The sequence below is a fragment of the Lagenorhynchus albirostris genome, chromosome 10 (assembly GCF_949774975.1).
Source record: "Lagenorhynchus albirostris chromosome 10, mLagAlb1.1, whole genome shotgun sequence".
Classification (NCBI taxonomy): domain Eukaryota; kingdom Metazoa; phylum Chordata; class Mammalia; order Artiodactyla; family Delphinidae; genus Lagenorhynchus; species Lagenorhynchus albirostris.
In genome coordinates this window covers 39,959,145-39,980,511 of record NC_083104.1, presented here as the reverse complement: position 1 = coordinate 39,980,511, position 21,367 = coordinate 39,959,145, and the positions used below count along the sequence as shown (strand labels likewise).

At 39.6% G+C, this 21,367-nt stretch overlaps 1 protein-coding gene across 19 annotated transcripts in view; it reads right to left on the bottom strand.

Moving 5' to 3' along the window:
- MAP4 (microtubule associated protein 4) overlaps window positions 1-21,367 on the bottom strand; it is a 171,370-nt gene that overhangs the window by 109,204 nt on the left and 40,799 nt on the right. For 17 of the 19 annotated variants that reach the window (XM_060162066.1, XM_060162071.1, XM_060162074.1 and 14 more), the window contains one exon: window positions 1,236-1,477. In XM_060162066.1, the coding sequence (XP_060018049.1) occupies window positions 1,236-1,458 (223 nt within the window). In that variant the 5' untranslated portion in view covers window positions 1,459-1,477. Of the gene's footprint in view, window positions 1-1,235; window positions 1,478-7,466; window positions 7,580-21,367 lie in introns of those variants that run through there. The other 2 variants (XM_060162067.1, XM_060162069.1) reach the window with 2 other exon arrangements.

Below are 21,367 nucleotides of genomic sequence, written 5' to 3'. Positions count from 1 at the left end.
ATATTTGAAAGTTGCTAAGAGAGTAGATATTAGAAATTCTCATCACAAGAGGAAAAAAATTCATAACTATATATGGTGATGGATGTTAACTAGACTTGTGGTCATCATTTCACAATAAAAACAAATATTGAATCATTATGTTGTATACCTGAAACTAATGTTTTATGTCAATTATATCTCAATTTTTAAAAAATGCTTATTTTAGAAAAGAAATGTTTCAAATCAATGATCTAAGCTGCCACCTTAAAAAACTAGAAAAAGAGCAAATCAACTAAAAGTAAGCAGAAGGAAGGAAATATTAAAAGTTATAAGCAGGAATTCAAAACAGAGAGGACATGACAAGAGATCCTACAGACATTAAAATAATAAGGTAATATTATAATTTTATCTCCATTAATTCAATGACTTAAAGGAAACAGACCAATTCCTTGAAAGATACAAAACACCAAAGCTCACTTGAAAAGATAGAAAACTTGATAGAAAACAGTTCTGTATCTCTTAAACGAATTGAATTCCTAGTTAAAAACTTGACAGAGAAAACTCCAGATCCAGATGACTTCACTGACAGTCTGTCAAACATTAAAGAAAAAAACATCAATTCGACACAAACTGTTCTAGAAAACAGAATAGGAGGGAACACTTCCCAACTCATTCTATGATGTCAGCATGACCTCAGTTCTAAAACCTGACAAAGGCCTCACAAGAAAACAACAGACCAATATCCCACATGCACATAGATGCAAAAATCCTCAATCAAATGTTAGCAAATCTGACCAGCAATATATAAAGACAGCAAATCTCTTTAAAAGGGTTTAACCCATTTTTTAATCCTGACCTAGGATTACACTCAAAGACAGGTGGCATCTAACTCTGTTCCAAATTGTCTTGGTATAAATACAGAATTTAAAGTATCTAACTTTACAAAGCTACTTTCAAAGAAAAGGCACAGCAGACAGTTTAATTTAGGAAATTAAGAGGCAAATTATATAGCCGTTGAGACATTACAGAAGGAACTTTAGGGTTAAGAGTAATCTACAGCTTCAAGAACACATACTCTACTGAAGGGTAATGAACCTACCTCCTTGGTTTCCAAGAAATTTAGATAAAGAGAAAGTTACTAGCCTATACTACAAAACTCAGTTCAGTTTCCTCAAAGGTTTCTAAGATTATGACCCAAAGCGTAATCCCTTATCTACTTTCTGAACCTATCTATCCAGTCTGGCTTAATTACTTACCTTCAGCCTGGCTAGTGTCTGAGCATGGTTTCTTCTTTGACTCCGAATTCCCGGTTTTCTCATCAACATCCAGTAGAGGAATATAGTCGGTTTTTCCAACAGTTTCTCCCACAACATCATCAAAGGCCTCTGCCTCCAGTGTGGCAATAAAGTCCCGTTTTATCTCTTCCTCAATTTCTGGAGGTGGCTCTGTTAATGCATCTGCAAGACTGAGGTCTGCCATTCTGCACCACTGCAACTGCCTGGTTAAGGGGGAAAAAATGTTTCATACGATGAGAACTGCAAAGGGAAAAACATTCCTAGAAACTCTTGTCATCATCTTAAACAAAAAAGGAATTAAAATCTAAAATTTTAGAGCTAAAAGAGACTCTCCCATTTTATAGATTAGAAAATCACAGCTCTGTAACAGATAGTCTTACCCAAGGTAAACACTTTTTCTTTCATCTCTGGGAGGTAAATAGAGCAAGTGCCATTTTGCCCTTTTCATTAATAAGAAAAATGAAGTGCAAAAAAACCCCTCAATTTATCCAAGGTTACAGCCAGTAAGATTCAAATCAGGTCTTTTGATTTCAAGTCTTAAAACCCTTTCAACTATTCCATTTATCTTTTTTTTTTTAATTAATTTATTTATTCATTTATTATTTTTGGCTGCGTTGGGTCCTCGCCGCCGCGTGCAGGCTCTCCCCAGTTGCGGCGAGCGGGTGCCACTCCTTGCCGCGGTGCACGGGCTTCTCTCGGAGCACGGGCTGTAGGCGCACGGGCCTCAACAGCTGTGGCCTGCCGGCTCAGTAGTTGTAGCCTGCAGGCTCTACAGCGCAGAGCTGTAGTTGTAGCTGTTGCAGTAGTTGTAGCCTGCAGGCTCTCAGTAGCCGTGGCACACAGGCCCAGCCGCCCCGCAGCACGCGGGATCCCCCCGGACCAGGGCCCGAACCCGCGTCCCCCGCATCGGCAGGCAGACTCCCAACCACTGCGCCACCAGGGAAGTCCCTATTCCATTTATCTTAATTTCCAAATCATGTCACAGAATAATTCTTAAAAATATATACAAAAGGAGGTCAGATTAGGTTATATTCCCATTTTTTAAAAAAAACGGCTAATTACTATCAGGCAAATGAAGTCACTTTTATTTACCAGGGATTAGGAATATGGACTTTATCTTGTAGGGGTAAGCAGTGCTTCATGAATCACTTGGACATGGCTCTGTCAACCGAACTACTCTTACTAGTTTCCTGCTGGCATGAAAAATACAGACAACGTTCCCTGAATTACCTAGGGGAGGCAGTCCCTCTCTGTGGTCATGTACATTAGCATCTTTGCAGAACACCAGGCTTTCCATTTTTAAACATAACCTGAAACTAAAAAGTATATGGGGGACTTCCCTGGTGGCGCAGTGGTTAAGAATCTGCCTGCCAATGCAGGCGACGCGGGTTCGAGCCCTGGTCCGGGAAGATCCCACATGCCACGGAGCAACTAAGCCCGTGCGCCACAACTACTGAGCCTGTGCTCTAGAGCCCGCACGCCTAGAGCCTGTGCTCCGCGACAAAAGAAGCCACCACAATGAGAAGCCCGCCCACCACAACGAAGAGTAGCCCCCACTCGCCACAACCAGAGAAGAGCACGCGCGCAGCAATGAAGACCTAATGCAGCCAAAAATAAAATAAAGAAAATAAAAATAAATAAAGAACTTTGTAAAGGCCTGACATATGTCAAAGGGTTCCATAAAGAGGAACTGCTTTTCCCTTTTCTATCTATAATAGCTATTATTACTAGTTAGCCTTTGAAAGCTGTTATGAACAAAAAACAATAAAGAATGTCTATAATTAAGCAGTTTCATTGTCAAAGAGAACTTGTAAGGAACACCTGTACCACCTTTAACAACATACAATAAGAGCCCAACAGATTTATTTGTCCTAGAAATATGTAATTATGACACTTACTTCATGCAATCTTCTCAGACTTTTCCTAATTTAGGACACTGATGAAAATACAGACAAAACCAGCAATACATTTTAAACCTCATTTATCTGAGTACGGATTCTCAAAGGGCAACTTTTTATTCACTGTAATCTTTCCCCTCCTCCCCGCCTCCCAACCTCCCAAACCATTTTCTGGGCTGACATGTGGTTCATGGAATATAAACAGCAGCTTAAATTCAGTCTAAGAGGGTAAAATTGATAGAAAATTAGACAGCTGGAAGTGGGAAGGTCACTTGGCTCCCAGTACATGCATCCAACCACCCAGCATCTGCATCTCAAACCAGTTTAGCTATTCTTTTCATGTCATCACATATAAATAGAAGTATGATTTAAGCGCGCGCGCGCACGCGCAGCGCACACACACACACACACACACACACACACACACACACACACACACACAATCTACTTATGGAAAATGACCCTGTAAAAGCAATACTAGCTAGTGGAAGTGAAAATACTGGCTTTTAGCCAAAAAGCTCCAGTTTTCAATAAATTAAAGAGAAGACTACTCAATTTTATAGTTATTCTATTCTAAAATATGTGTAAGTATAATAAATTCCTTAGGTGCTCTACAGATCTGTTAAGCTGGTTCTGCAAGTGATCCAGAATTGATCTTAATAACCTCATGACTGAATGTCATCCCACACTTAACAGCATCATTTAAGGTCACAATATTTATTCATGCCTTAAAATGTTTAGTTATGTATTTTATGGACAAATGGATCTGACACAGTGTTCTTCTCAAATCTGGATATACAGGAAAATTCAAAAACACACCCTTGTGAATGAGAAGTATCTACTTAAAAAAATTCTCTCATTGACTATTTATGCTTTTCCTCCTCTATTTGTATAGATAATAGAGAAAATTAACTGAGTTTGAATTTTTTTAATTTAAGTACAGTTGATTTGCAATGTTTCAGGTGTACAGCAAAGTGATTCAGTTATATACATATTCTTTTTCAGATTCTTTTCCGTTATAGGTTATTACAAGATATTGAATATAGTTCCCTGTTCTGTTAACTTTAAATGGATTTGTTGATAGGAGGCAAGAAACGAAAGCTGGTTAAAGAAGTTTCCATGCTTCACTAGTTCAGTCTGATTCTCACTATGGCTTTGAGTGAGTCACCTTCCGGGGCTGAGTTCCCTAGGCTGTAAAATGAGAGTGGTATGTTAAACGATTCTTGAGGTTGACTATTCTATAAGCTACTTATAATTCAGTTTCATCACTTAAATTAGAAATAAACAAACTTCATATAGATTCTCTGTGTGACTATTATTTTATACATCAAGTACTCTCAATTATAACTGGGTTCAGGTTTATTAAAAGGTAAAAAGGGGCTTCCCTGGTGGCGCAGTGGTTGAGAGTCCGCCTGCCGACGCAGGGGACGTGGGTTCGTGCCCCGGTCCGAGAAGATCCCACGTGCCGCGGAGCGGCTGGGCCCGTGAGCCATGGCCACTGAGCCCGCGTGTCCGGAGCCTGTGCTCCGCAACGGGAGAGGCCCCAACAGTGAGAGGCCCGCGTACCGCAAAAAAAAAAAAAAAAAAAAAAAAGCTAAAAAGCCTTTCGGCAAAGGGAGAGACTAAAAACCAACTACCCAGTGCACAGTGCCTGCTTGAGCAAATCTGACTGGAGCTTAAGAAACTCCACCCAGTTCTGGCTAACATCAAAGGAGACTTGACACCACTCTACAAGAAAATAAGCCCCATATTATTTAACCAGGCACCAAGAGCATACCGTTTTCAAGCATAGCACTCTGGACATCTGATCCTTCATTCTGACTTCATGCCTGATGTGAAACTATCTGGTGAGAACGTTTTGAAAATACCTAGGTAAACCAAGGCAAGAGGAAATGACAGGACATGATGATGAAGCACAGAAGAGAATTTTGGCCTCTTGACTATTTTTACTATTAATAGCTATGTACTCATAAAGAGTAAATAAGAATACATAATGAGATCACAAGTGCCTTCTCTGTTGTATGGTTTTCTTCAGATCACAAACTCTGGAATTAATTACTGAACTAAAAATATTTTCTAGGGCTTCCCTGGTGGTGTAGTGGTTGAGAGTCCACCTGCCGATGCAGGGGACACGGGATCGTGCCCCGGTCCGGGAAGATCTCACATGCCGCAGAGCGGCTGGGCTCGATAAGCCATGGCCGCTGAGCTTGTGCGTCCAGAGCCTGCCCGTGTACCGCAAAAAAAATTTTTTTAATTAAAAAAATAAAGAAAAAATATTTTCTAGGTCTATACAGATTAAATAGTGTTCATATCTAACTTAAATGCACAGAAGTATGGGCAAGTTTTCAAGTTCCCAGAAGTCCTTGTGAAAATTTTAGGTCAGTCATATCTATAGTCACTCAGTTGGGATCTGTGCTCATTCTGGCTGATGAGAAATTAGCATTCTAGTTTGCAAATGGCCTGTTGTTGCCTCTGTCCTCCCTTACTAACCTCCCCCCATCCCCGCCCCTGACCAAAGGTGCTGCTTTGAAACTAAACTGGAGGAAGAAAACTCATGAAAAGGAAGAACAGAAGCCTAATTCCCACCAACATACTCACACTTTTCATAACCACTGTAATATTTTCATTTCACTCAGTCACATTAGCCAAACTTCTACCAAGATTCAAACTTCTACCAAGATTCATTCAATGCAGCAGCCAGCATTCTCTTTGAAAGTACAGAATCCTATTTCACAATTTAAAGGGGGGTAATAAGGGGACATACATCCCTTGAAGGACCATCATTCCACCTTATGTGACTTTAGTTAGCAAGTAGCTTTCCTCCTAACCCCAGAGATAAATTCCATTGAAAGTGTCTGAGTTTCTGGTTTTAGGATAAAAAGGAAGAACATAATTTAGCAACATGGAATATTTCAGGGAACAAAGCAGACCTGGATAAGGTACCAAAGTAGGGAGAAGGTACGTGGGCCCACAGACCCTAGGAGGTAAGAGAAAGGGAGGTGACAACGCCATGGGCAAGCTCAACACCTTTCAAAACACTGCCTGTCAGTTTTAGAAAAAAGAAAGAAACTTTCTTCTCAGTAATTGGGACTAGTTTAGAACCAAAATTATCATTTATAACATTGTTTATCTAAGGAAAATGTATTCTGAGTTCCAAATAACCAATTTAAAAAAGAAACATTTAATAATAATTCTTAAAGGTAGGAGACTGTTCATAATACTCACTTAAATTGTACCCATGATGGATATTCTGTTCTGTTTGGGGGGTGGGGGTGGGGTGGAGGGGTGAGTTATGGACAAGACACAGAACTGTAAAGATACGTGGGCTAATATTTTCTTCTACACTTTTTTTTTCCATGACGGAGAATTCTGAAGCCAGCACTAAGCTGCTATCCCAGGACAGTGCTGTGGCCAAAAATGTAGGGCTTATTCCTCAAGCTTGGAAGAAACCCAGCATCCCAGACAGTCCCAGAGACCATTTATAATCTGACATGCTTAAAGGTATAGTCTGCATCATAAAGATTTCACATTCAACATGAGATTTTTTTAGTTTGCCTAGCAAGCTTTCAGTGACTAAGTGGGGACTTTATTCCTCAGATTTGTTTTAATGAATTTCTTTCAGAGGCCTATTACATATCAAGCTGAACCTTATCTGTCTGGAGGCTGTGTTCTGTTTTTAATTTATTTAACTAGAAAACCTTGATTTATACTTTCAGTTGAAACAGTATTTCATTCAAAGTAAAACCAAATATTTATTAAGGACCTCTAGGGGTCCTTATACAGCTCACAGGCACTTACAATCCCTGAAGCTAAGCTAAATTTCTCCTGCTCCTCCCCAGAACCAGACTGGAAACAGCAACAGACAGCTCAGCAACATCTTGACTGTCCTGAGCAATAAACTCCAAACCCCCTGTGGAATATATTAACTTTCCACCCCCAGGTGCCTCCCTACCCACTACAAGGACAACAGCTGTACTATGACCAAATGATGGAATTTCCAGGCTCAGCGGGGTTCTGTTCATCACCACCATTTGTCCTGCTCATCACAGGATTAGCAACAGGAGAGAGCCCTTGATTACTAGAATAGCTGAGGCCATCAACCAGTGACATTCCTATATGAAAGAACACACTGATACACATTACTTCCATGTAGTCCCCAAAACAAAGTGTTCCTTTTCCCACTGCTAGTTTACGAAGCCCTGTCCTGTAAGTATAAAACACTGCACACACATGCACACACATATTCACATACCTAAGACCTTGCTGCACAAGGCTTAAAGCCTAGCTTACTTACTTACAGGGACTATCCAGGCAGCTTAGATTCGGTCCTGACTGAATGCATTTTGGATCTCTAAACAAGCACCTGCCACATTTCTATCCAAGTGAATTTGAATCTATTTCCCCAAGAAGAAGAATCTACACTAGATACCTCCCACTGTTAGCCATGTGATACAGATGGCATGATGTCTGCTGAAGTCCAGTTATATGTGCCAAAACAAGAGATGACAATGACACAGCACTTACATTTCTGTTATAACTGTCCTCAAGACCAAATCTTCAATTTTATCTCAATTTTTTTAAAAGAAGAGCGAACCTTAAGATGATTCTCAATACCTAATGCCCCCAAATTTTGAAAAAAGAGAAAGTATTTTTTAATACTTTCATCCCAGTTAGTCTAACCTCAGTCTAACAGACAAAAACACATTCAGAGTTTGCTTACTCTTATCCATAAATTATTTCTAAACACTTAAGATCTCTAAAGGCTTTTTAAAAAACACCAGTTCAAATAATCTAGGATCCAATTCCCTCACTTTAACAGATGACAAAAAAAGAATCAGAGAAAATGAATTACTTATAAATGAAACCGGGATTGAGGATCAGACTAAGAGGAGACCCAGAGAACACCAGACACAGATGCAGGGTGTGACAAAACTGGCAAAATCTTGGAATTTTACAGTCTCTGCTTTAACCTGACACAATGGTATCACTATACTTCAAAATCAATTTTTTTGCTCTACCTTTTCTTCTTAAAGGCAGTTGGGAAGATTCCTAATATCAGGAAAACATACCAGTTGATTTAAAAGGACCCCAATGCCTATTTAAAAACAAAACAAAACTCCTTAGTGTGATATCAAGGCCACACAATCCTAGAAGACCCAGTCCTACCACCTACTACAACCATCAGCAGTTTTCCACTTGGGGCTCTCTATATTTTAGTCACATGGGACCAGCTGCCATTTTACAAGCAGACCATTGACTTTATCACTGTATACTCTTGCTCATATTGCTCTCCACACTTCAAATTCTCTTTACTTTCTCCTTGTTAGTCTTGAAATCGAGATCCACATCCTATCACCTTTTCTCTGATTCCTTTTTAGAATCTGTTCTCCCAGTATCATTCAGAACTAATACATCGTCTATACTTCTATTGTAACAAACAGTACAGTCTGATCTATACTGTAGTGAGCTGTATATACTAGCAACTCCTGTAACCTACTAGGTCCCAAAGGGGAAAGACCATGTCTAAGTGATGTGTATATCTTCTCTTAGTGGATTACTTTATACAGAAGATGGGCCAAAACAGCAAAAGCCGACAAAACGAAGGGGATAACTAAACAGACAGTTCTAAAATGGTAAATGGAAGTTCATAAAAACCATGTCTAATCTGAAATTAATCAGAGATGCCAAAGCTACAAAAAGTCAGAACTGGAAAAAGAATCAAGTGACTTCCCTGGTGGCACAGTGGTTAAGAATCCGCCTGCTAAAGCAGGGGACACGTGTTCGAGCCCTGGTCCAGGAAGATCCCACATGCCGCAGAGCAACTAAGCCTGTGCACCACAACTACTGAGCCTGTACTCTAGAACCTGTGAGCCACCACTACTGAGCCCGCGTGCCGCAACTACTGAAGCCCACATGCCTAGAGCCCGTGCTCCGCAACAAGAGAAGCCACTGCAATGAGAAGCACATGCACCACAAGGAAGAGTAGCCCCCGCTGGCCGCAACTAGAGAAAGCCCACGTGCAGCAACGAAGACCCAACGCAGCCAAAAATAAATAAATAAAAATAAATTATTTTTTAAAAAAAAAAACCTCAAAGAAAAAGAAGAATAAACAGATTAAAGGTGGAAGGTCATCAGTAATTAAGAATATTCACCTCAAAAAAAAAAAAAAAAAAAGAATATTCACCTCATTTCTCCTACTTTCTAAACATGGCCCGTGCCAGAGCAATCATGAAAAAAAAGCCAACAGGGAGTAACCAGACGAGCCAGTTCTCCATGCTGGTCATCTTATCATTATTAGGCAGGGCAACAAAAATAGCTCTCTGCTTTTAGAAAAGCACAACAACATGATGCAATGTGATAAAAACAAATCGTTTTTTGTTCAAGAGATCAGCTACCACCATCATGTTACTATCACTTTTATAATTATTGCAATGTTAAATCTCTATAGTATCGGCTCACATGTCTCTGTCAAGGAGTAACAAATATATTATAGAATTTTAAGCTACTTAGCCTGGGGAAATTGGATGAAGTAATCACACTTGATCAGCTCTTAGCTTTTGAGAACTATTTTATTTAAGAAAAACCTCTTGGGACTTCCCTGGTGGCGCAGTGGTTAAGAATCCGCCTGCCAATGCAGAGGGCATGGGTTCAATTCAGGCCCTGGTCCAGGAAGATCCCACATGCAGAGGAGCAACTAAGCCCGTGTGCCACAACTACTGAGCCTGTGCTATAGAGCTCGCGGGCCACAACTACTGAGCCCACGTGCCACAGCTACTGAAGCTCACAAGCTCTAGGGCCTGTGTGCCGCAACAAGAGAAGCCACCGCAATAAGAAGCCCACGAACCACAACAAGAGTAGCCCCCGCTAGCCAGAACTAGAGAAAGCCCGCGCGCAGCAACAAAGACCCAACGTAGCCAAAAATAAATTAAAAAAGAAAAAAAAAGAAAGAAAGAAAAACAAAACCTCTCCATCAAGTGAAGTTTCTCTCTGAAGTTCAGAGCCACAGTATGCCACACTTTATTGTAGAAAATGTCAGTGAAAGTGAGGGGAAATGGAAGATAGAACTAAGAGTAGATAGGGATTTGTGATACTTCTGATACTTCTGTAATTATTTATCTACAACGTATGTCTCTTTCAGAGCCCGCCTTGGACTCTGAGTTCTGAGATGCAAAAGACAGCATCTTTTTCACCTTTTATCCTAGGCATCTAGTATAATAAAGGGCCACCTCATAGGCACTCATTAAACGCACAGGCATTCTACTGGTTGTGCTTTGTTCTATATCACGACACCAGCCTTTTCTTGCTGGGGTCGACATTTGCCCAGCTAAAGGAGCCTGCTGGCTCTTCCTTCCACTGTTGGTCCAAGGCACGGAATCAGCATTGGGGCACAGTAGCTCAGCTCTTCTGAGCAGCAAAGAAGATGGCATAAACTCTATGGGAGTACTTAGTAGGCACTTTATAGAACAACCTTAGTGATGTCTTACCTTTAACATAAAAGTACCTTACAGATGTGTTCAAAAAGAGGGGGAAAAAAGCCTGAAAGTAAAAAATAAAAACAATACTTTTAAGTGAAAACTGAGCAAGCAAAGTAAAAAGTCAAAGGAATCTTTCAAGTTATTATTTACCATAACTTTGAACATTTTACCTGAAATAGAGGAAAAGATCTGAGTTAAAAGTGAAAAGCCACTGGAACAGAATCAATCAGAGACAGAGTTGAGCAATTTCAGTTTTTAAGAGTTAATTCTGAAGGACACCCACAACTGAGAGCTACTGAATTAAGCAATAATCTACCTAATACACTAAAGATAAAGTTCATCAAAATGAAACATAAAACAGGATTTGTAAAACTTAACACTAGAAAGAGATAAAGTTCTCCCTTGTTGGGAGGATAGGTGCTTTAGATCCAGTTTACTAGAAGCAGAGCCTGAAATGGGATTTTTATAGAAGTGGTTTATAGAGGGAGTGCCTTCAGGAGAAAGATGTAGAAGGAAGGGAGCCAGCACTGGTTTCAGCCGAGTCCCCCTCTCTGCCTCTTCCCTGGGAAGCTGTAGAGCACAACAGCAGCACTGAGTCAGTGCCGCCATGAGGGAAGGGGGCCAGGTTTCTGTAACCCTCGTCAAGGCACTCATTGGCTGAGAGACACACTGGCTGGTTAAGGGGATCCAGACAGGGTACCAGTGGCATCTACTGCAGAACATTCAACTGTGTAACAAAAAGGCATACCAGATTGGTGTACATAAATATCAAGCAAAATCAACTCTAAGCAAAAAATCATTAGTAGAAATAAAATGACAAAAAGTTTAATTCACTAAGAGTTATCAATATTAAATATCAAACTTGTACATACCTAACAACACAGATGTGTAAAAATACATAAAACTGATAGTAATGAGGAGAAATAGATGAATCCTCCTTCATAGGGGGATATTGTAATACACCTCTCCCAGCAACTGACACATCAAGTAGACAAAAATCAGCAAATACAATATAAGCTATGAGCAACTCAGTATACAGGTTTCAACTACTGGACTACAGAGTACACTGGAGAAGACACTTTCTCTTCTAGCACACATGAAACTTTCTTTTTAAAATAAATGTATACTAGGAAATAAAGTCTCATATTTTAAACATTATTATACAATCCACATTTATGAAACATATAAATAAGCTAGAAATAAAAACCTGAATTTTTTAATGTATTAGGAAATTTTAAAACACTACAAATAACCCATGAGTTAAACCATAATAGAAATGAAAAAATACTAGAACTGAATAATACCAAAAATATTATATAGCAAAGTTTGTGGAATACACCTAAAGAGGGAATTTAAGAATGTCTCCAGCCTTAAGTGCTTATATTAGAAAAGGAAGAACAAAATTAATTAGTTAACATACATCTTAAGAGTTAGATAAAAATAAATCTGAATAAAATCAAAGGAAGGAAATAAAATCATGAACAAAAATAAAGCACAAAGAAACAGAAGAGGATGGACTTCCCTGGTGGCGCAGTGGTTGAGAATCCACCTGCCAATGCAGGGGACATGGGTTCGAGCCCTGGTCCGGGAAGATCCCACATGCCGCAGAGCAACTAAGCCCATGTGCCACAACTACTGAGCCTGTGCTCTAGAGCCTGCGAGCCACAACTACTGAGCCTGCGTGCCACACTACTGAAGCCCACGCGCCTAGAACCAGTGCTATGCAGCGAGAACCTACCTCAATGAGAGGCCTGTGCACCACAATGAAGATTAGCCCCCACTTGCCGCAACTAGAAAAAGCCCGCGTGCAGCAACGCACACCCAATGCAGCCATAAATAAATAAATACATTAAAAAAAAAAAAGATTGATCCTAAAAAAAAAAAAGGAAACAGAAGAGGAGATCAGCAAAGCAAAAGTCCTCTTTGAGGACTGATAAAGTTAACAAACCACTGGGAAGACTGACAAAAAAAGAAGAGAAGGCACAAATGAACAATTTTAGGAAGGAAAATGAATAATGCCACAAATGCAGGAGAGAGAAAAAAAGAGAATATAAAACTATGCCAACAAATTTGAAGATCGGATAAAAAATATCAATTCCTAAAAGAGTATATATCACAAAAACTGATCCAAAATATAATAGAAAACCTAAACAGTACCAAATCAATTAAAGAAATTGAAACAGTATTTTTAAATCTTCCAAATACACACACACACACACACACACACACACACACACACATCCCACAAAGGGTTTTATAGGAGTTCTACTAAATATTTAAGGTGCTGATCTAACACAAACTCTAGAAATTAGAAAAAGAATGCTCCCCAACTCATTTTATGAAACGAGTATCAATATAAGTATAATATAGTAGAGGCCGGGATCCACACTGGACCACCAGAGGTTCAAATTTGGGTTCTACCATTTAGTATCTATGTGACCTTGGGCAAGCTTCTTAACTTCTTTACTTCAGCTTCCTCAAATGTAAGTTGGGGATAAAAGAATTAACTACTTCTGGATCTGTTAATATTTAAAATGTTATAACAGTGCCTGGAACACTGTATGTGCTTTAGGTATTTGCTAGTGATTACTATATGATTATTGGTAATATACCCCAATATCAAAACCAGACAAGAATACAGTAATGGAAAATTATAAGCAAAAGTAAACTTATGAACTTAGATCGCAGGTCAGCAAATATTTTCTGTAAAGAGCCAGACAATAAATTGTTTAAGCTCTGAGGCCCATACAATCTCTGTCACAAATACAGGCAGTCCTTGCTTTGCAAGGTTCTAACATCCACAAATTTCAATTACCATAGTTTAGCTAAAAAACACCAGTCCTTCAACAACCTGTTTCAAGTTCCAGTTACCACGGTATATTAACTGTGAGTAAATGCATAAAGCACAAAATTAGCTGCTAACTCTTCAGTCTACGAATCACTACATAAATAACAGGTGTGCATCAAGATCAGTGACCTATCACATCACAAAGTATGTTAGGGACTGGTCACTGAGCATCTGTTATTCATTTCATGCACAAACAGTTGTGTTGCCTCATCTCCCAGTGATAAACCCATGTGACATTTTATAAAACGGATAGTTGTAAGAGGGAACTGGTCAACAAAAACGGAAGTGCAGCAAAGAACTAAAAAGGAGTAACATTGGAAGTGAAATCCAAATCGAATGTGAATGGAGTTACAGAAGTAACAGCTACGCTGTGGGATGTTGACTCTACCGTCATTCAAAAGACTCTGGATATGGTTAAGAATCCACCTGTCAATGCAGGGGACACGGGTTCAACCCCTGGTCCGGGAAGATCCCACATGCCATGGAGCCACTAAGCCCATGTGCCACAACTACTGAAGCCCGCACACCTATAGCCTGTGCTCCACAACAAGAGAAGCCACCGCAATGAGAAGCCTGCGCTCCGCAACGAAGAGTAGCCCCTGCTCACCACAACTAGAGGAAGCCCGTGCGCAGCAACAGAGACCCAACGCAGCCAAAAATAAATAAATAAAATTAAAAAAAAAAAAGACTGGATATGCAGCCGGAGGAATTTAGTGAAGGTGAGCTTATCTATGTGTGTTTGGTAAAAAAGATGAGGATGTCCTGGAGGAAGTGACTTGGGCAAGAAACTTCACATTAAAAGAATTCTCAAACATACTTTGTGACACTGAAAATCCAAACGATAAAATCCTGGAAGCAGATCCAAACTTAGAAAGGAGTATGACAACTTGCCAAGGCAGAGAAAAGATGCCCATTCCACATCATAAGTCACAAGAAGAGAAGAAACTACTCTTGATAAGTTTTTTACTAAGAAATAAAACATCTTAATTCTCAAAGTTTCTAATGTTTTAAATAATGGTGTACTAAATATTAATCTTCCTATTTTTTTCATTTCCCTGTGCATTTTTAACAGGCAACAAGAGAACTTTTAAAGTTTCTGGGTACTTCCCTAGTGGCACAGTGGTTAAGAATCCACCTGCCCATACAGGGCACACAGGTTCGAGCCCTGGTCCGCGAAGAATACATATGCCGCAGAGCAAGTAAGCCCATGTGCCGCAACTACTGAGCCTGAGCTCTAGAGCCCACGAGCTACAACTACTGAGCCCACAGGCCACAATTACTGAAGCCCGAGCGACTACAGCCCAAGCTCTGCAACAAGAGAAGCCACCGCAATGAGAAGCCCACGCACCACAACGAAGAGTAGCCCCCGCTCACGGCAACTAGAGAAAGCCCGCACGCAGCAACGAACACCCAACGCAGCCAAAACAAAACAAAACACTGTCATTATTTGCAGGAAACGTAACTATGAAAATATAGAGAAAATCAAATAAACTATTTGAATTAGTAAATGAATTTATTTAGCAAGGTTGTTGAACTCCAGGTAAATTGCTAAAACTCCAAATGTATTTCCACATACAGCAAAAATAATTGGAAAACAAATTTTTCAAAAATACCACTGACAATGGTATTTTTTTTTTTTTTTTGCGGTACGCGGGCCTCTCACTGTTGTGGCCTCTCCCGTTGCGGAGCACAGGCTCCGGACGAGCAGGCTCAGCGGCCATGGCTCATGGGCCCAGCCGCTCTGCGGCACGTGGGATCTTCCCGGACTGGGGCATGAACCCAGGTCCCCTGCATCGCAGGCGGACTCTCAACCACTGCGCCACCAGGGAAGCCCTACAATGGTATTTTTTTAAAAAACTAAGAATAACTTTAATGAAAGATACCCATGACCACTAGAAAACACATTTAAAAAAAGAGAGAGAAATTAAAGACCTAAATAAATGGCAGGGGCTTCCCTGGTGGCGCAGTGGTTGGGGGTCCGCCTGCCGATGCAGGGGACACAGGTTCGTGACCCGGTCCGGGAAGATCCCACATGCCGCGGGGCGGCTGGGCCCGTGAGCCATGGCCGCTGAGCCTGCGCGTCTGGAGCCTGTGCTCCGTAACGGGAGAGGCCACAACAGCGAGAGGCCCGCGTACCGCAAAAAATAAATAAATAAATAAAAATAAATGGCAGGATATATCACGATTATGTACTATATACTGGAAGACTCAGTATTTTTTAAAATGTCAACTATTTCCAAACTGATCTACAGAATGAGCATTTCCAAGCAAAATTCCAATAGTTTTTTCTTTTTAATTCAAACTCAAAAGCCAATTCTAAATTTTATATAAAAATGCAAAAAGCCAAGAATAGCCAAGACTATGTTAGAGAACAAACTTAGAAGAACTTAAGTTACTGTATTTCAAAACTTACTACTGGATTGAATCATATGAAATTGCTAAAAACTGATGAACTAAAAATGTGCCCATTTCATATGCTTCAACCTACTACATATAAATACAATAATGAAGACACTGTGGTACTGGCACAACTGCCAAGAAAGAGCCCAATACAAGAGAACAGTTTCAAAACAGAACCACTACATATGGACACTTAACTTATGACAAATGTGACAATGCACAGCAGTAGGGAAAGAACTGTCTTTTCAATAAGTGGTGTTGAGTCAACTGGATATCCAACTATTGGGGAAAATATATCTTGAGTTCTACCTCACACCATACACAAAAATCAATTCCAGATGGATAGCAGGTCTAAATGTGAAAGATAAAACAATAAGGCTAAAGGTCAGAATGGTCATCATCAAAAAATCTACAAACAATAAATGCTGGAGAGGTGTGGAGAAAAGGGAACCCTCTTGCACTGTTGGTGGGAATGTAAATTAATACAACCACTATGGAGAACAGTATGGAGGTTCCTCAAAAAACTAAAAATAGAACTACTTTACGACCCAGCAATCCCACTACTGGGCATATACCCTGAGAAAACCATAATTCAAAAAGAGTCGTGTACCACATGTTCACTGCAGCTCTATTTACAATAGCCAGGACATGGAAGCAACCTAAGTGCCCAACGACAGATGAATGGATAAAGAACATATGGCACATAGAGACAATGGAATATTACTCAGCCATAAAAAGAAACGAAAATGAGTTATTTGTAGTGAGGTGGATGGACCTAGAGACTGTCATACGGAGTGAAGTCACAAAGAGAAAAACAAATACCGTATGCTAACACACATATATGGAATTTTGTAAAAAATGGTTCTGAAGAACCTAAAGGCAGGACAGGAATAAAGACGCAGACATAGAGAATGGACTTGAGGACACGGGGAGGGGGAACGGTAAGTTGGGACGAAGTGAGAGAGTGGCATGGACATATATACACAACCAAATGTAAAATAGATAGCTAGTGGGAAGCAGCCACACAGCACAGGGAGATCAGCTCCGTGCTTTGTGTCCACCTAGAGGGGTGGGATAGGAAGGGTAGGAGGGAGAGGCAAGAGGGAGGAGATATGGGGATGTATGTATATGTATAGCTGATTCACTTTGTTATACAGCAGAAACTAACACACCATTGTAAAGCAATTATACTCCAATAAAGATGTTAAAAAAAAAATAAGGCTTCTAGAAGATAATATGAAGAGTGTCTTCATGCTCATGTGGTAAATAAGCAAAGATTTCTTAAACAGGTCACACAATTCACTAACCATAAAGGGCTAGAAATGATAAATAGGACAACATTAAAGAATTTATATCCATCCAAATATACCATTAAGAGAGTGAAAGCAAACCACAGAGTTGAAGATGATATCTGCAATATGTAAAAAGAAAGAACTCATATATGGGACATATAAAGAACTTCTACAAATAAAAAGCACAACAAAACATAACAGTCACCTCTTATAGGAGCCTATCCAAAAATCCAATAAACATAAAAGGTGCTTACTTTTACTAATCACCAGGGGATAGGTAAATTAAAACTACTCTGAGATCCAATAAATACACGTCAGAATTGCTAAAATGAAAAAGTCAGATAATATCAAGCATCAGGAAGGATGACCAGCAACTAGGCCTCTCCTGCACTGCTGTAAATTGATACAATCATTTTACACAACAGTAAATCACTGTTTATAAGAATTTGTATATAAACTCTTGCATTCATGTACAAGAATGTCAAAGCAGTATTATTCATAATAACAAGAACCTGATAACAACCCAAATGTACATCAACAGAGAACAGATTAAATTTTATATTAATACATATAATAAAATCAATACAGCATTGAAAATGAATTAACTACAGATATTATCAACATGGTTGAATTTCAACACATAGTGTTAATGGAATCATACATTTGTACTCTATATTAAAATAAACACAAAGATTAATCCCTAGTGATACGTATATTGTAAGATATGAATTCAGCGTAAAAGGAGTTATAATGTGTGACACACTACTAGACCCATTCTTATAATCTTCTATGCATTTTATTTTGAATCTACTGTATTTAGCACAGAGTCTGGCAGGAACATAATAAAACAGTTATTAAATATAAAATAAACACAAAGAGAGGCACAAATTCAGAATAGCAATACTCTCTGGCGTGGAGAAAATCAAAAAGGAAGAGACAACAAGGGGTTTAGAAAAGTCCAATTTCGTAAGTTGGGTGGTAGATTCATAGATATTTATCTTTTTATTGTCTTTACATTTTGCACATATTTACACACAAAAAGGTACATATCACAGCAAAAAAGGGGATGGGGGAGACAGGGATGATGGAGGGAGCAGAGAAACAGGGACAGAAGGGAGAAAGGAGAAAAAAAGAAAATTCCCCAGGCAGTATCTACCAAGTTATGAGAAACAGATTTGCTTCTGACTTCTAATAGCAACACTGGATGCTAGAAAGCAATGGAGTGATGCCTTGAGAACTGAGAGAAATTATTTTGAACGTAGAGTTTTATACCTGACCCATCTATGCAGTCAGGACCAAAGCAGGAAATTCAAACATGCAGTAAATCCAAAAAGTTTACTTTCCAGACACCCTTTCTAAAAATGAACTTTCAGCACAGACTCCAGGAAAATGACAAATGAACACAGCATCCTAGGAAAGCCACAGTATCAAAGTAATAGTACAATTAACCTATATGAGAAAAAAAAAGAAATCCCAGGATGATGGTTATGCACTAGGATCTAGAAACAACTTTGTACAAAATTAATCTTTCCAAAAATAGCATAATTTTTGTCCTTTTTTTTTTTTTGGCTGCACCCTTGAGAATGCAAGATCTTAGTTCCTCAACCAGGGATCAAACCCATGCCTGCTGCAGTGGAAGCACAGAGTCTTAACCACTGGACCACCAGGGAAGTCCCCCAAAGCAGTATAATTTTTAAAAGCTAAAGACTTAGACATTTGGTACAGATAGCATATATTTTTCTGCCAACAACAAAAAAAGGCAACTGGGATTTCCCTGGTGGTCCAGTGGTTAGGACTCCGCACTTTGACTGCCAAGGGCCTGGGTTCAATCCCTGGTCTGGGAACTAAAAAAAGAAAAAAAAAAGGCAACTGCAAAGGGAGGGGCGGGTTTGATTCACCAGAGGGGTAACCACACAAGAAAGTATTGATTCAAATACAATGCAAACTGTACTGTGGCATTATTTTGAGATAATTATATATTTTAAGAAAAAAATGAATTTAATACTTAGGCTTACAACATTCTCATCAGATTTACTAACATAGGATGGATCCATGAGGAATGATATGTTTTGGTCTTAAGTACAAAATGGTATATATAATGGATCACAGAAAGGGGGTTGGGGGGGATAACTAAAACAGCAGCTGAAATCAAAGCTGAAAGGCTTTTGCTGACTCTAAGTTTAATCTTAAGTGGGCAGAAGGCAAAGAGAACTTTGCCTCCTCACTGGAATGTGCTTCTTTATTGGTCTGCAAGTCTGCATGTGCTGACCTTTAAAAGACAGTGTAAGGTTTCTCTGTTCTCCCTTCTGCTAGTGGGCTGACAGACTGAACATGGGTGGACAATGACTTGGTGGCTCTGGTGTTGGCTGTGTTCAATATTCTAGTGTATTTCTTGTATAAGCAATGGGAGATTTTTGCCATAGATGCATTTTTAATCCTTCAAAAATAAGCAAGGCATAATGAGGTTCAAAAAAAGTTTAAGCAGAAATGAAATTACAAAAGAAAATAACATGATACAACCATCTTGGGGTAAAAAAACAAACAAACAAAAACACTTTCCTAAATATAGCAAGCACCAGAGTTTACAAACTACAATAACAAAGAGTCCCAAACTAAATTTCTTCTAAGAAAATTTGGAAGTAAATTCTGAGTAATCAAAGGTACAAAAAGTAGCACGCAATAGGAGATTTTTGTGGTGAATACAGAATCTAAGAATGTATTATACAAACTGAATGGGAGTACAGCATAGATGCTCAATGCTCAACCAATCCGCTTTCTTCTTCCTAGGCACTCAGAAAAACATCTCCCACCCACATCCCTTGCAGTTGAGACCATACTAGGTTCTAGACAGCAGGATTCCAGCTGAAGTAATATGCTGCCCCACAAAACATTCAATGAGAGATCTTTCTTGCTGGTGCTCTTTGTTGTCAACCAAATGAATGCAAAGGAGCTGGAATTCTTCAATCACCACATGAAGCAAGAAATAAACTTTGTGTTAAAGCACTGAAATGCTAGATATATTAGACAGCATTAATTACACTAATACAGGGATCTTACATATCTAACATACTCATTTTACAAATAAAATGAGAAAGAGACTTTCCAAAAATTACTCTAGTTGTTGAAAGAACCAGGTTCTTCTTTGTTACAGACCACAGAAAAGGCAGCAAGATAAACAGTTGTTCACATAAACATGAGGGGTCTTAAACTTCTTTTTAAAAATGCTTGTAAAAATCTCAGAGGGGGGCTTCCCTGGTGGCGCAGTGGTTGAGTCCGCCTGCCGATGCAGGGGACACGGGTTCGGGCCCCGGTCCAGGAGGATCCCACATGCCGCGAAGTGGCTGGGCCCATGAGCCATGGCTGCTGAGCCTGCACATCCGGAGCCTGTGCTGCGCAGTGGGAGAGGCCACAACAGTGAGAGGCCCAGGCACCGCAAAAAAAAAAAAAAAAAAAAAAAAAAAAATCTCAGAGGCATCCATCCCAAACGGTATGATTGACATTGGCTCTCACATCTGAGTTGTATCGTAAAATATGGCTGAAATTATTAAAAACTTTTTATACCATAACAGACTAATAAATTACATAAAACATTATATAATTTGTTACTCTATTACTTCCTTATTTTCTTTTTTTAAATAAATTTATTTATTTTATTTTGGCTGCATTGGGTCTTCGTTGCTGCGCGGGCTTTCTCTAGTTGCAGCGAGCAGGGGCTACTCTTCGTTGCAGCGTGCGAGCTTCTCATTGCGGTGGCCTCTCTTGTTGCAGAGCACGGGCTCTAGGTGTGTGGGCTTCAGCAGTTGTGGCTCGTGGGCTCTAGAGCACAGGCTCAGTAGTTGTGGCACACAGGCTTAGCTGCTCCACAGCATGTGGGATCCTCCCGGACCAGGGCTCGAACCCGTGTCCCCTACATTGGCAGGCATATTCTTAACCACTGCACCACCAGGGAAGCCCCTTATTTTCTAAGAAGTAATTTTAATGTATTATACTATGTAAGTAGACATCATGTGAAAACAGTATTTGTGATCATTTCTATGAAGAGTACCATGGGCACTAGGTCTACGGTCAAATACACAGCTTCAGGTTATGCCTTTATTTCTACAGGAGAAAGAAAAAATCCAAGGTTTTAACAGTATCTCAAGTCAAATTTAAAATAATTTGCCATTGGCAGATCATCTGG